This window comes from Arachis ipaensis, chromosome B09 (assembly GCF_000816755.2).
Source record: "Arachis ipaensis cultivar K30076 chromosome B09, Araip1.1, whole genome shotgun sequence".
NCBI lineage: Eukaryota > Viridiplantae > Streptophyta > Magnoliopsida > Fabales > Fabaceae > Arachis > Arachis ipaensis.
In genome coordinates, this window is record NC_029793.2 from 146,705,962 (window position 1) to 146,720,012 (window position 14,051).

The 14,051-nt window shown below is 34.3% G+C and overlaps 1 protein-coding gene and 1 long non-coding RNA gene across 2 annotated transcripts; both read right to left on the bottom strand.

Annotated features, from left to right (window-relative positions):
* LOC107617711 (tripeptidyl-peptidase 2) lies at window positions 1,606–12,127 on the bottom strand (the record flags this gene model as incomplete). Its single annotated transcript, XM_016319551.1, is given in 31 exon segments — window positions 1,606–2,116; window positions 2,228–2,398; window positions 2,535–2,627; window positions 2,883–2,981; window positions 3,083–3,178; window positions 3,386–3,478; window positions 4,080–4,151; window positions 4,249–4,383; window positions 4,464–4,515; window positions 4,599–4,684; window positions 4,931–5,003; window positions 5,447–5,526; window positions 5,660–5,777; window positions 5,851–5,951; window positions 6,055–6,183; window positions 6,385–6,555; window positions 6,625–6,737; window positions 7,010–7,188; window positions 7,619–7,773; window positions 8,216–8,274; window positions 9,070–9,149; window positions 9,246–9,367; window positions 9,461–9,635; window positions 9,750–9,937; window positions 10,036–10,119; window positions 10,287–10,409; window positions 10,488–10,638; window positions 11,180–11,322; window positions 11,434–11,520; window positions 11,848–11,928; window positions 12,025–12,127. Coding segments are annotated over 31 exon segments (3,571 nt in total), but the record flags the coding sequence as incomplete, so codon positions are not given.
* On the bottom strand, window positions 12,462–14,051 carry LOC110266479. Its single transcript, XR_002353887.1, has 2 exons — window positions 13,583–14,051; window positions 12,462–13,468 (listed from the first exon to the last, which is right to left on the bottom strand). It is a non-coding gene; the product is annotated as an uncharacterized LOC110266479 (long non-coding RNA).

Genomic DNA, 14,051 nt, shown 5'->3' on the forward strand with positions numbered 1-14,051 from the left:
GTTGAGTTAATTTAATATATTATATTAAAATTTAAAGTAAAAATTTAAATACAGTCAACTTTATATAAAATTAATAATTAAAAATTGTTTGATGAAAATTTAGTCAAATCAATTAAATTATTGAATCATTCTTAATTATCAACTTCACATGAACACCTAAAATTAATTCTTATTATGATACCAGGAATTAATTATAGAGTGACGGTAGTTTTTGCACGGACAGGGGAAAGGGGGCTAAATAATTAACATTTCCAACCTTAGTGAAAATAAATATATTCTTCCATGAAAAAATATATAAAATGAAAATAAAATGTTTAAATTAAACGTGCATAATTTTATTCCATAAGGTTCAAAGAATGGGACGATTTCCGTGTTGAAGGGTCATAACTCATAAGTCATTATCACACACTCCCAGTGAGATTCACCCAATCCACCAAAAAAAGAAGAGAAAACTAGTTTGCTCCATAAGAGAGCTAGGGACTGATTTGTCATTGTCAATCATATATAGCAGGAAAAATATGCATGAAGGAAATAAAGTAAACAACTAAGAGCAGAGGGAGAAAGCAAGTGGCAAGTGGAACACCACACGTTATTTAATATTGGTAGTTTTTGTTTATTTTTATTCTTATTATTTTAATTTTTTGTCAGAATATAATTAGGCTTTATTTTGTTTGTTAATGCATATATCTTTTTAAATGATAGGTAAACGGCCGAAATCCAAAATCAAATAATGTGACACTTTCAATGATATTGCTCTCTATCTGTTATTATATATTTTTCCTTAAAAGAAAAATGTGAAAGATGTTAGTTGTAGTACAAATTTCGAACCTTTTTGTCACATGAGATCCAATTATAGTCCTCATCAATAATTCCATCTATATATTCAAGACAACTTAATAATGAAGAGAGAAAACATTGAACAACATTATTTATCAGAAAAAGAATTAAGATATGTGTTGCTTTATTGGTTGTATAACATGTGGAGTGTAAAGTTTGCATCACAAAATCAACATTTGTTGTTGCTCCAATAATATGCAAAGGAGGATAACTATGATATTATTTTAGAATTGAATGGAAGCAACTCAATTATATTTTATAATTATAAGCGTCTTCATATATAACGTGAAACTCTACTTTAGCATCTTCCATGTATTTCTTTTGTTTGTGCTGCATCTTGCATAATAAACCTCAATTGTTTATGTTAGAAAAACTACTCAACTTTAGATTAGCTTCCATTAACAGCTTTATTTTCATGTTTAACACGTGGAAGCTTGAGTTTCAAACCCTACACACATGACATGATGATTACCTTCCTCTTAGATTCTCTATCCTTTGATTGCTTAAAATCTGAGGAAATGAAAACTCGGTTTATTAGCAGTCACTGTATTGTACTATGTTATGATCGATATAATTTAGTTTATTTTTCAACTAAAGAAAATTTTTAAGTTGATAGAAACACATATCAACTTAAAAATTTTCTTTAGTTGAAAAAATTACATTATATAGTACAAAGTGTGTGTTTCTAAAATTCTATCGACCAATGGCCATTGTTAATGCAATTCACATGGTTCTACTTTTATTGCTGATCATCATTCAGGCAAAGAATTTAGAATCAAAGACAGAAAACTCCATTCAACTATTCTTAAAATGGCCATAGAGGCATTAGATTATGAATTCCAAACAACTCTATGGGAAGAATCAACTATGTAGTGTGTAATTATACAATTGGTATGAATGATATTCGTGTTGTTTTCGAATGGCAAGGTTCTCACACACTTAAGACAGTGGCCATGCCAGTATGTTTAAAATGATATTCATGATCCAGACTCTGTAATATCATATCCAAGTCCACTGCAAGCTTGAGGAGTAAAATGCTGAGTTCAATGTTGCATGAATTGTTATCACATTTGAAGATTATGGAGCAAAAATGCATAGCTCATTGTTGCACAGAATGATCCTAGAAAAGAGGCAAACTTGGTGGAAAACGCACGAGCATCCATTGTCTCTCATATGTAGCCACATGAGACCATCCCATCTCCTCAATCAAAGACAGCTTTAGTTCATAGAATTTCTTCTTAGCAGGCTCAGCGTCGTCTTGAATTATGTCCGTCAACACCTGAATCAAGCGGATGACAGCACCAGATAAGATTAGAACCCGAAACAGAACCTAAAGTACTAATCATCAATGCAAAGAAAAGAGTAGAATTCTTTAGGAAAAAGCAAATACCTTCAATGCTGTCCCAAGCCTCTGCTTACGCTTCTCATTTGTCACCAAGAGGATTCCATATTTTTTGCTCTTCAGATCAACCCATTTCTTCAATTCATTAAAATTCTCTTCAAACAAGTTCGGACGGATAGTGCTGTCATCCTTAGACTGCTCGTCAGTTTTATCCACCTCCTTTGACAATATGCACCAAGTCAAGTCAGTATTTGATAGACAATACTGCATGGTATTTCGCTTTCTTATGCAGTGTGGACATCAAAATTGCCTGAAAATGTAAACCATTGCTTTAAAGAAGATAAAAAGCTCTAACCTTCAAAGACTCAAGTTCTGCCAATGAAAGGCCCTTTTGGTAAAGTGTCTCTGCTAAATGATCACGGGTTAATTCCATCTCTTTCTTCTTTTTCTACAGAGAGATTAAAAGTATCGTTCAACAAGTTGTGAAATGAAAATACCATATGTAAGTTGTAATATGATAACATCTTTCCACATGGAATGATCATTCTTAATAAATTTAATGGTTTAACATTGGCATATATGCTATCAGTGTAAAGATGTTTACTCTATCATATCATTATTATTAATTATGCCAAATTCCTTTTTCATATACAGAGAGAGAGATGACAGAGTAACTAAAAGTACTGGGAACAAGGATGAGCACCTCCGCTTCGTCGTCATCTTGATCATGTTTTAGGGCCAAAAATTTTGCCAACTCCTCTGTCTCAATACTGTCAATCACCGCATTTGCTGCATCAATTACCTGCAAAGCATATTCACGTTTGTCATATGATCAGCCCTTTATATTCATTTACTATCAAACTGAATAACTAACAACAAAACTTTAGTTCTGCCAATTTTCACCTCTTCATGATGTTGTAGTTTATCTTTGATATTACTCCTCGAAACTAAACCTTCCAAAATCTTTGCAAGCAATGGAGTGTACTTTGGGTATTCAGACTGCAAGAAAACATGATAAATTTTGTATCATTCCATTTTAATCTAGAATGCAGAGAACAAACAAGTGTATATAATTTCTTATTAACATAAAACAAAATACATCAGTAATCTTGCAAAAGATGATCAAATGAATTGAAACTTATAAAAGAAATCAATGAAGCCAGCAACTACCAAAAAGTGAAAGTTCAAATAAAATTCAATGCTCACTTTGAGAGAGTCAGACAACTTCTTCCATTCCAAAAGCTCTTCATCATTTTCTTGTTTTAGGCCTCCAAGAACTTTCATTTTTGCATCTCTTACCTGGTGGACAAGTCAAGCAAACATAAAGTACAGTAGGACCGAAGAAATACAATATGGAATCTACTATATCTATATCGTGAAAAATAAGAACTAAGGGAATGTTTAATAAAGAGATTTCAGACACAGATGAAAAAGGTAAACCCTCTGAACTCCAAAGTGTTCACATGGTGTTGTTACAATAGCTTGCTACATACAGGCAGTAGGCATATTTTTAAATTGTGATGGACATAAACAGGGGTAAATACCATCTATCCATTTCAACCAAATCTATCGTTCTATTAATAAATTACTAAAAAGTTATGATAAAATAAAAGTATTCTTAAGAGAGAATAGGAAAGTACAAAAAGGTCATCATGAGTCCTACAAAGCATATAAAAACGAACAAAAACACAAAAGCAATTGAACAAGAAAACAATCAAAATAATCTAAGTCTAAACTATCAACAAAATTTCTATTTTTCTTTTGTTAATTGGTACACCTAAACATGCTTAAGTAAAGACAAATGCAAAAGTAGCATGCCTAGTAATGCCCAAAAAATGTGTGAAATACATGATAGGATTAAAAATAAGGAAGCACTTCTGCTGAACTATGATTCACATACCTCTTCTTCTAAACGTTCAGAAACTGTCTTCTTGGAAGCTAGGGAAGAACTTTTCCCCTTTTCTTCTTCAATCTTTCAACAAAAGATATAGGAAAACGCAAGTAGATATTAATTCACACCAAATAAGATAGTAGATACCACTTCAGCAGAGCTCGGAGCTAGTTCAAACCTTATTTGGAGGAACTATATAAGAAACCCGATGTGATACAGGAAGCTTCTCCGGATTCTTCTGCTCCCCGAGACCAGCAAACGATAGTTTCCCATATGATATTGCTCCCACTAATACAGATCCTTGAGGAGCATTCTGTTGAAATACTTCAAATGTTGTTACTACTGTCAATAATCCAACGAATTACCTAAGAAGTCAACAAGAATACAAGATACCTTGGGGATTTTGTCCAATGGTGGTGGACCCAGATAAAATCCTTCTTTCATACTGACAATAAGCAAATGTCATCACCACAACACAAGATGGCGCTAAAATCAGAAGCAGGTAGGGACTATAATCCAATAACATACCCTGGAACTAATGTTGAAGACTTAAAGGAACCATTTCCTATAAGTGGACCATCAGGTTGGGAGAAAAAGGGTAGTCGGATAACATCCTGGAAAATATATATATAACTTCAGGATTTCTATTTGTAAATCATATTGTAAACCACATATTTCGGGAAGTTGCACAGTAAAAAAACTTTGTGCATTGAGTAGCCCATTAGCCAGAGAAACACTTGAAATCCATTAAAAAAACTTACCGTCATGTAATGACAAATGCAATTGTAGTAAACACTAAAGATATCAATGTTGGTATAACATAAGATTGTCTCTAAGAATATGACAAACTAGTGAACTACCTTATCTTCAAAATTTCGCTCGATGAATAACACCAATTGCTTCATCTTCTCTAAAATCTGCAAGTTCTCATGCCTGGGGAAAAAAATACATCATGAGTATAGGATCACGTTTGATGCACCTTCATGTGTCCGTCTTATGAAAAGCCTAGCAACATTCAACTTACAAAAAGAATTCCAGTTTTCTTATTGCAGGAATTACTAACTAAATCAAGGTTTCAAGTCCAAAAACAACATAAGTTAGTTTATTTATGAAAATTCGCAAAATTGATTTCAAACATGCAAAGATAGATGTATAGTTTTGTAAATTTCAACTCTTCAAATGCCCAATCTTAGGCGCAAGACGGGGTGCTGAGTCCTACACTAGATAGACCCTTCATAAAAATATTTGGCAATCTTTTATCTTTAGCCAGTCTTATGGTGAAATTAGACGTCTACTTCAAAGATTATCAACAAGAACAACATAGAGAAAACAAGGATGGGTGATCATCAAATATACATGAGCAGAAAGAATCGTACCTCACATATAGCCTTACATTGTATTCTCCCTTGGGAAGTTTTTTGGAGTTCGGGTAGGCATCTCCACTTGAATATACACGCTATGATCAGAATTTGCAAAAATGAAAATTAATTGCAATAAGCTTATTTTGCACATGACAAATGGTTTCTGAATGAAAAACAATCAACACCCCTTACTCAGTTACTCTCATCTCTAGGATGAAATTATAATACCTTATTTGAATCAGAAATCATATAAAATTGAGACTCAAATTTAGTGTCATATATCCTGTCATTCAGGACTGGAATTTGAGGTGTTACTTCAGCTCCATCTTCCAATTTGATCTTGTATCTGAAACATCAGAATAATAAGAAAAGACAATCTAAACATTCAAATATAATGAAACACGTAATGGAGTACTCACGTTAGTGTCAGTGCAAGTATCTGCTTTCCAGAGGGAAGTTTGTCACGATCAGTCGTAAGTGCACTAATCTTAGCATCTGTTGGTCTATAAGGGATCCTTATCTGTAAGTTCAACACAAATTAGGAGAAAAGTTAACCTCTTTACTGTCCAACATCACAAGCACAATGGTACAGAACAAGAAGGAAACAAACTTTACAAGGAAACCTTGTTTAGTATTGCTAAAGGTGCAAGTCTCTCAGATGCCAGTAATGCTTCAGCATTAATTCTAACTGGTGCTTCACTCCCATCAAGTACAATTTCCTCTTGGTTGACTTTTACACCATGAAACATAACCTAGAATTTTATTAAAATTAGCAAGATTGTATCTTTTGACTACATAATGTGGGTTAGTGGCTTGGCCAATTCAAAAAACCGAGAGATCCAGCTTAATTTGAAGAGAAAAGAGGGAGGGGGGAGATGGGAAGAGAAAGGAAGATTTATCCAAAACTTTGGACACAGAAAATAAATTCTTCATACAAATATGAATTGTATCACCTTCAGATCCACACTTGTAGTCTCTTGACTCCCTATGCCACTTGACCAAAACTGAGCTATGACTAGTTCCAATGTTTGACCACCTACAACCTTGAAGGCGAAGCTTTTGGCAGCAGGGGAAGAAAAAGTCATCACACTCCTCCATGTCAACGGTCTATGCAATGGACATATCTGGACACAGCAAGCATGTCAAAGAAATGGTCCAGACAAATCTTTACAGTTTCGAGCTGCAAGTTGTACCTGAACAGCATCCACGAAAAATCTTCTCGTTGTATCAAAACTTGCTGTGTTCATGGTTCCCTCAACCCAAGATGCACCATGTGGCACTTCTATATATTTCCTTTCTACATGGCCTAACGAAGCAAAAAATTTTAACACAATTATTGCTTTTAAGACAACTAGAGAACAGAAACTCGACCAGAATGACAAATGCCATATGATAAAACAATTTCAAGACAAAGTAAGGTGTCCAATAACACTTTCTTTATTAGAGAAAATAAAAGACAACTGGGAAACAGCCTACACAACATGATCTCAATGCATTATACATAATCTCAAAATTTGAAAACCATTAAGTCACCAGCAGAAAGAAGCATAGAAATAAACTTAATTGACTAAAGCACACCTGACTGGAATAACATCTTTGAAAATGAAACTTGTGGAGGTCTATTAGTAACAGCCACAGGCTTGGTTATAGTAACTGGAATTCTGAAAAGAGGACCGCGCCATGGTGCTTTGCAGTCAATACCGTAGACCTCATAATAATGCAGACCATCAGCTAAATTAGTAGGATCAACAATTACGCTGAAAGTAGAAGATAACTTGTAAGTTACTAATAAAGCAAAACTGAAAAGTGTCATCAGACAGAAACTTAGTTGAAAAATAAAAATTAAGAAGCATAAAGTGTTGATGGAATAACTGCATTTAAGCAGAATAGTTTAAGGGTGATGGATGCGGAAGTTGGAGATATTAATAAGACAATTTTACGGATGATATATCAAAGTAGCATAGAGAACCCAGTTCTTTTCACCAAATAATTATGTCATTTTCTGACCCCCTAAATCAAATGTTCATGTGACCTAATAATAGTTCAAGAACAACACTATGATATCAGGAAAACAAAGAAAAAAAAAATTCCCCAGAAAAGATGATCTCATGAGCAACACTTGCATTTTAAATAAATGGCCATGTACCCTAAAACTGAAAACATAACGGTGAAGGAACACTGACTAACTTGAAGGTACGACCATTATGAGTGAGCAGTAGATAATCAGGGGCTTTCACAACTGAGCTATCTGTAGAATGTAATTCAATGTGCTCCTCAAACACAGCCAATTCTTCAATTTTGTTGGCATCTTCATGAAATTTTGGATCAACTTCCACTGTCCACTGTAAATACAAGTCATAAAGTAAATTGCCATTTGAGCACAAACTAAAATTTACAATTAACTTAGAACAAACTGTGAATAGATTTGGCAAACAACATTGCACTTATCAGCAATTACACCAGCAAAAGAACAATTGTGAGACTGTTATCAAGTTTCATTACATGCCTCATCAACAATTTCTGTTAACAAACTAAATCTAAGCAAACACTACTCTTGTCCTTTTATCACCTCAGAAGGTACACTAATATTGTTCATGAATTCAACATTTTTTTGTTATTTCATCCAAGAGTTTATTAGAATTAGAAAATGCACAGTCATCACCCATCATTTATTAGTTTTCCCACATTCCAATCTTTAATCCATTTTCACATCACAGTTTTCAAATATCTGACCTAAAGATATGCTTTGATCATCAATGGACAACAAGCTGATTATGCTCTCACCTCAGTAGATTGTTGGAAAGCACTAGCCTCCCTCAGGTAGATGCCCCGTGAAGAAGGATCTGCAATCAGCAATCATATGAAGGAATATAATTTTTGAGCTTCGATACATGCCTTTAGTTAGAATTTCACTATAGTCTATAGGTGCAGCAGCATTTGAATATGATTCTAGTGATAGGTTAGAATTCATTAATAACTGAATTTACTTTTCACTAATCAACAGTTTTCCTGCAAATGCTGCAATTCTATTCACATAGGAGAATGGTGATATTCCTTGTCTTTCGCCACACTAAAAATTTTTCTTAAGTTTTCCCTTGTGTCCAATTGAATTAATATTTCAATTAACAAAAATCTTCATCATTGTTGTAAAGCCAATATTCTTTTCTCTAACTTCCAGTTTTTACTTGTGTCTTATCATGAGCATTATAACTCTTAATAAATAACAGAATATCAGAAACACTTCCCCCCGAATGAGTTAGTTATTTATAAGTACAAAACATGCAGCACCATTTGAACAAGCACAAATAAATGCATAAGGGAAGTTAAAAGATATTGAGTTCCCTTCTCTTGTTTCTCATATAGGGAAGAAAGGTGATATGCTCAGGAGAGAATATTTCTTTTTTTTTTTTTTGGGTTTAGAAACGGGGTAAAAGAAACCCAGAAAAAGAGAGACCTAGTTACAAACTAAGCGGGGCAAGGCTACCCCTTGTTTATCATCAGACAAAAAAGCTACTACCTCTTTTGGAGGACTATCCCAAAAGTGGAACCCTGTATCTAATTCTAAACTTTTACACGCCAGGCAATCAGCACATCTATTGCCTTCTCCGAATATATTTACAAAAAGAATGTTAACTCACTTGTTTTTCCAGATTGCTTGATGTTTACTTGATACCAAACACATGGAATATTGTGACATTGCTTAATATATTCATAACACCTGTCATTCAGTATTTGATTTAGATCAATGCCAAATCTTATAAAATACTATATACTAAATTTTCCATAAAAGAGAAGACAAGGAAACATATCGAACTTGTCAACTTGCATAAGCCCTTGCCCAGTGGATAATTTATCCTCAGGTGAATTGCCTATAGGAACAGATGTATTCTCCAGGGCCTTCCTCACACTATATGGACTCACATTAATTCCCTCAGCCTACATGCAGATCATACACATCAGAATTATAGATAAATGAGCAAAGTATAAAAATCAATTATACAATTTAAATAATATTTCCAATGCTTGAACCTTCATTGCACTAATGAGCAATGCAATTCCCCCACAGGCTGATGGTGATGCCATTGATGTCCCATTCATGAGCATGCGCCGTTGAAGTGTCCACATAGGAACTGGAGCAACAGCAGCACCAGGAGCACTTATACAGACACCAAGGTCTCCATCAGTTGTTGGTCCTCGACTAGACCTGAAAATTGTTTCCATCAATCATCCAATGATACAAAGCCAAAAGAACTAAGTTAATTAAAAAGAAAACGGTATAGGAAGTCATTCAATTAGAAAATTTCCGGAATAAATATACCAAGTGTATTCAATTCCCTCGGATGGAGATTCAACAACAGAATGAGCACCAGCAGCCATAGCAGGAGAAACATAAGCACCAACACCAATGATACTTGAAGATGTACCACCAGGAGCACCGACTGTGTTCAATGCTGGCCCACTATTACCAGCACTGCTAACAAATATCAGACGGTGCTTGTTTACAGCCTAGATGTAAATGATTCAGAATATCCACAGCTTAGAGGATGGAAAATATCAGCAGAAAGATACAACAGGCAAGTTAAAATCAAAGTCTCAGAAGATACTTCATTCACAAGGTCGACAAAGCGTCCATAGTCTGGCAGCAATGTTGGCTCACCATAACTCATGTTGATAAGATCACATTTATGCTGCAAAATAAATTGACAGTGGCCTTGCTTTAATGTGTTATTTATAGCAAGCAATAGAAAATACAACCACAAAATTAGTTGTCAAACACAAATAACAAGGACAAATCTGTTTCAATTGTTCAAATATCCAGTATAATCAGATAATGAGGGAAAAGCGTTTGACAAACCTCCACAGCAGCTATTAATGCCCGAGTCAAACCAGTTCCAGTTTCCATAGAACCTAAGCGAGAGTCCCCGATTTTACAAGATATTAGTTGAGCTCCAGGTGCAACTCCATTCAACAAGGGTTCCTAACCAATATACTATATATCATAATTTACGGTATTTAGCATATGAATTGCACTATATGGATAAAATGACATCTGTACCTCTGGGTGGAAAGCAGCAGCTATACCAGCAACATGGGTACCATGAGGGGAGCTATCTGTTACAATACTTACAACTTTTCCATCATTATAGACATTCACAACAAATGTACACGCATCTAATTTGCTGAAGACACCATACTTCCTGTCAATCCTGAAAAATAGGACATAATAACTTGTTGGCATTCGGAACATTTGAAATTTTAATACCCACCTTACTGATAAGAGCTAAAATGGTAATTGGTTCAACAGCCAAACCACATTAATTTCTAGTCCCAATTGACCATTTAATTCAAAAACATCTCATCTACAATAAAGCTGGGTTACCCCTGATCTTCTTGCTTAATTAGTGGGCTGCTGCTTTTGTATAAAATAATAGTTTCCTTCATTTGTATTATTTTTTATGGCATAACTTGTGACAGAAAGCAGAAGAGATAATAAGAGGGATGGGACATTCTTTTGAAGTATGACTAACACAAGAAACAAAATTCATAAATGAAATAACTCAACAGGATATCATGATTAACAAAGCATAAGGTTAATCAATTTGAGAAGTGAAATAGCACAGAGAATTTTTAAGTAGAAAATCATTGTAAACAGATGAGCATCAGCCAATTGCATGAGATGTTTTTGCAAGCAAGCAATCAACTAGACAAAAAGTTAAGATGAACAAAAACACTAGCAACCAAATGTACCTGTAATTAGTTAAGGGTACAAAGTTAGCAAGCTTCCCACATTCTGGATCATCCTCAATATTTTGTGTGTCAAGAGCAACCCTCCAAACCTCTCCATCATGCCAGACAACAACATCTATGACAGGCCCTTTATCATCATAGCTCTGAAACACAGAACATTTTTGCCTTTTTGTATGAAAATCAATTGAGTATATGCTAAGAAAATAGTGGGCAATTAAACAAGAAGAACACAAAGTAACATGTTTGGCACCCACCTCAGATTGTTTTCTCAGAAGATCAAGCCTATTTTGGAGATCTTCACGAGCCTTTGTAAGTTCAGCATCTTCTATCTTGACATGTTGCTAAAATAACATGTCATATTTTTAGTGATTTGAATTAGAAGATATAATAGAATGCAGAGACACAACTGATATCAACAGAAGGTTTAGAGATAATTAGCTGTGCACAAAATTAGAAGAAACTCTTGCAACTTCATCCCAAAAAAAAAAGAGGCAGCCATGTGTACAAAACAGAATACTAAGAAAATAAGTGTTTTAATTTACTAACAGAACACTTGCAGCAGGTTGCCTTTGTAATATGTGATGCCTAATGCCTACTAAGCAAAAATATTATTATCAAATCTGAAATGATGTTAGCATATATAAGAATGAAGCAAATTTCGATTAAACCTGATCAAAATCATCAAGTTGTTTTACAGCGTTAGCAATTTCCTCCTGGTTTTTCTTGTCCCACTTTTTCCTTCTTTCCTTCTGCCAATGAACATTTTAGGAGAAATGGGGATTATAGATCTATTAGTTGTAGTTATGAAGCTCAAAGAGTAATTATTGAGTAGATTAATATTCTACCTTCAAACGAGAAGTCAACTTTTCTGTAAAGAGCTCATAAACAAATTTATAACCCACATGCCATTGACCAGAAGGATTTTTCCACGAATCATTGATAACCAAACAGCCAGCTCACGAGCTAATGAGCTGAGCTTATCCAAACTTAAATTCGGCTCATTTAATTTATGAGCTCAATTCCAAGCTCAAGCTTGGCTCACCAGCTCACGAGCTTAGCTTATCGAGCTGGCTTGACTCACTTCCAGCCCTAGAGACAGCCATCAATAATATTTTTAATGGTGTGAGATTTCATCCTATGATGTGGGATTACTCGTTCTTCTTTTGCTGGTCATAATTTAATAAAGTTGCTCGCTAGGCTTTTTCTTACATATTTATTATCCGTAAAAGAATCCATGAAATAAGATAATAAAAATCTATGTCCAATTGAAAAGGAGCAGGTCATCATTCATGAGAATTGTTGGGGCGGGTAACTGAAACAAAAGAAGTGCGCGCGCAAAACTCTATATAGACGACAGAAAAATCAGTGTCCTATAGCTTTTTTTGGTCCTTAGTTGTATAGCATTTCGAAACCAACCATCATCGCCCTTGTTTGATTTCCCCAGAAACTAGAAGTAAAAAATCGCCACCCCTTTTTCAAACTCTACCGGTCTACCACAATTATTAAACCCGTAAAACAAAGCAGCCTAGCGTTACTCAAATAAATGCTTCTCCACGTAAAATAACTTTCTATGAATAAATAATTTTTTGTTAGACTAAAAAAGACATAACTTTCATTTTCATTAATTACCTTATTTAAAATACTAAAATGTATTTTTATATGTAATTATTTGGTAGAATCTCATCTTGACTAGAAATATGGAATAATACGTGTTTAAGAGTATTTGAGCAATCTTTTTACATAAATTAATTCGTTGAGTTGATTTGGACCTGATTTAATTCTAAAATTGGTTATAATAATTAGTATTTTTCTAATTTACAAACTAAACGCGATATGTTATTGATGAATAGTGTAGCATCAAAACTAACACAGACGAATTAATCTCATCTAATATCATCAAAAAGCTCTTATGCTTGTAACAAAGCGAGAACTAATTAAAGTTTTTGGTTTAATAAAACAGTAGTGATAAAAACAGCACATTTAATTATTTATAGTCATTTTTTTTTAACAAAAATTTGACTCAAACTCGCAACCTCTTAGATGAGTATGAGGAGACTAAATTATATAGTATAAAATTATATATTTTTTATAAGTAAATATTGACTAAATTTTAATGAAAGTGTTGATTCTTTCAATTTTTTATTAAAAAATGGTAGAAAATAAAGCAAGAGTTTGAAAAGGGGAGAGAGAGTTTGAAAAGGTGCACCTCGAACTGTAGAAGCCAGTTATTGAGTCCAGCTCCAAATCCCCTATGCAAGTGATAAGCCGGTAAACTCCCGTCCAAACAAACTAACGAAAAATAAGTTTTCAACTCTCAACCTCTTAATCAACAACAATACAAAATAAATAAATAAATAAATTACAGAATTTTAGAAGAAAAAAAAAAAGAAGAAAAAAGCTTACGAGCACCGCCGGCACGAGCGTTCTTAACGAGAGTCATGTTCACCAGAAGCCTGTGTTGTTCTTCATTATCTTCGGAGACAACCCGCCATGGAGCTGCTACTGTCACTACACACAACAACACCAAAGCGACGAAGAAGAAGATGTTCATCTCTCTCGCCGCTTGTGTATGTATGTTTATCTGGAAGCGGAAAAAGTGAAATGCACGTAATTGAGATTTCGATGGAGGTCAAGTAAAGTTAAAACGTGAATATAGTGGCGTAATTGACAGGAGTAATAATGGATGCTACTTAGTTTAAAAAGCAACGTGGAAAAAGGTGTGAAGCGAGAAAGAAAGGGAATGGTGAAAGGAATGAAAAGAGAGAGTTTTGCAGAAAAGAAAGGAGTGAGGGAGATAAGCAAAGCAGGGGAACGTGATCGAAATTAAGGTGCGCGCTGTCCTATTAACACTCCAATAATGCGTGCATTCTCA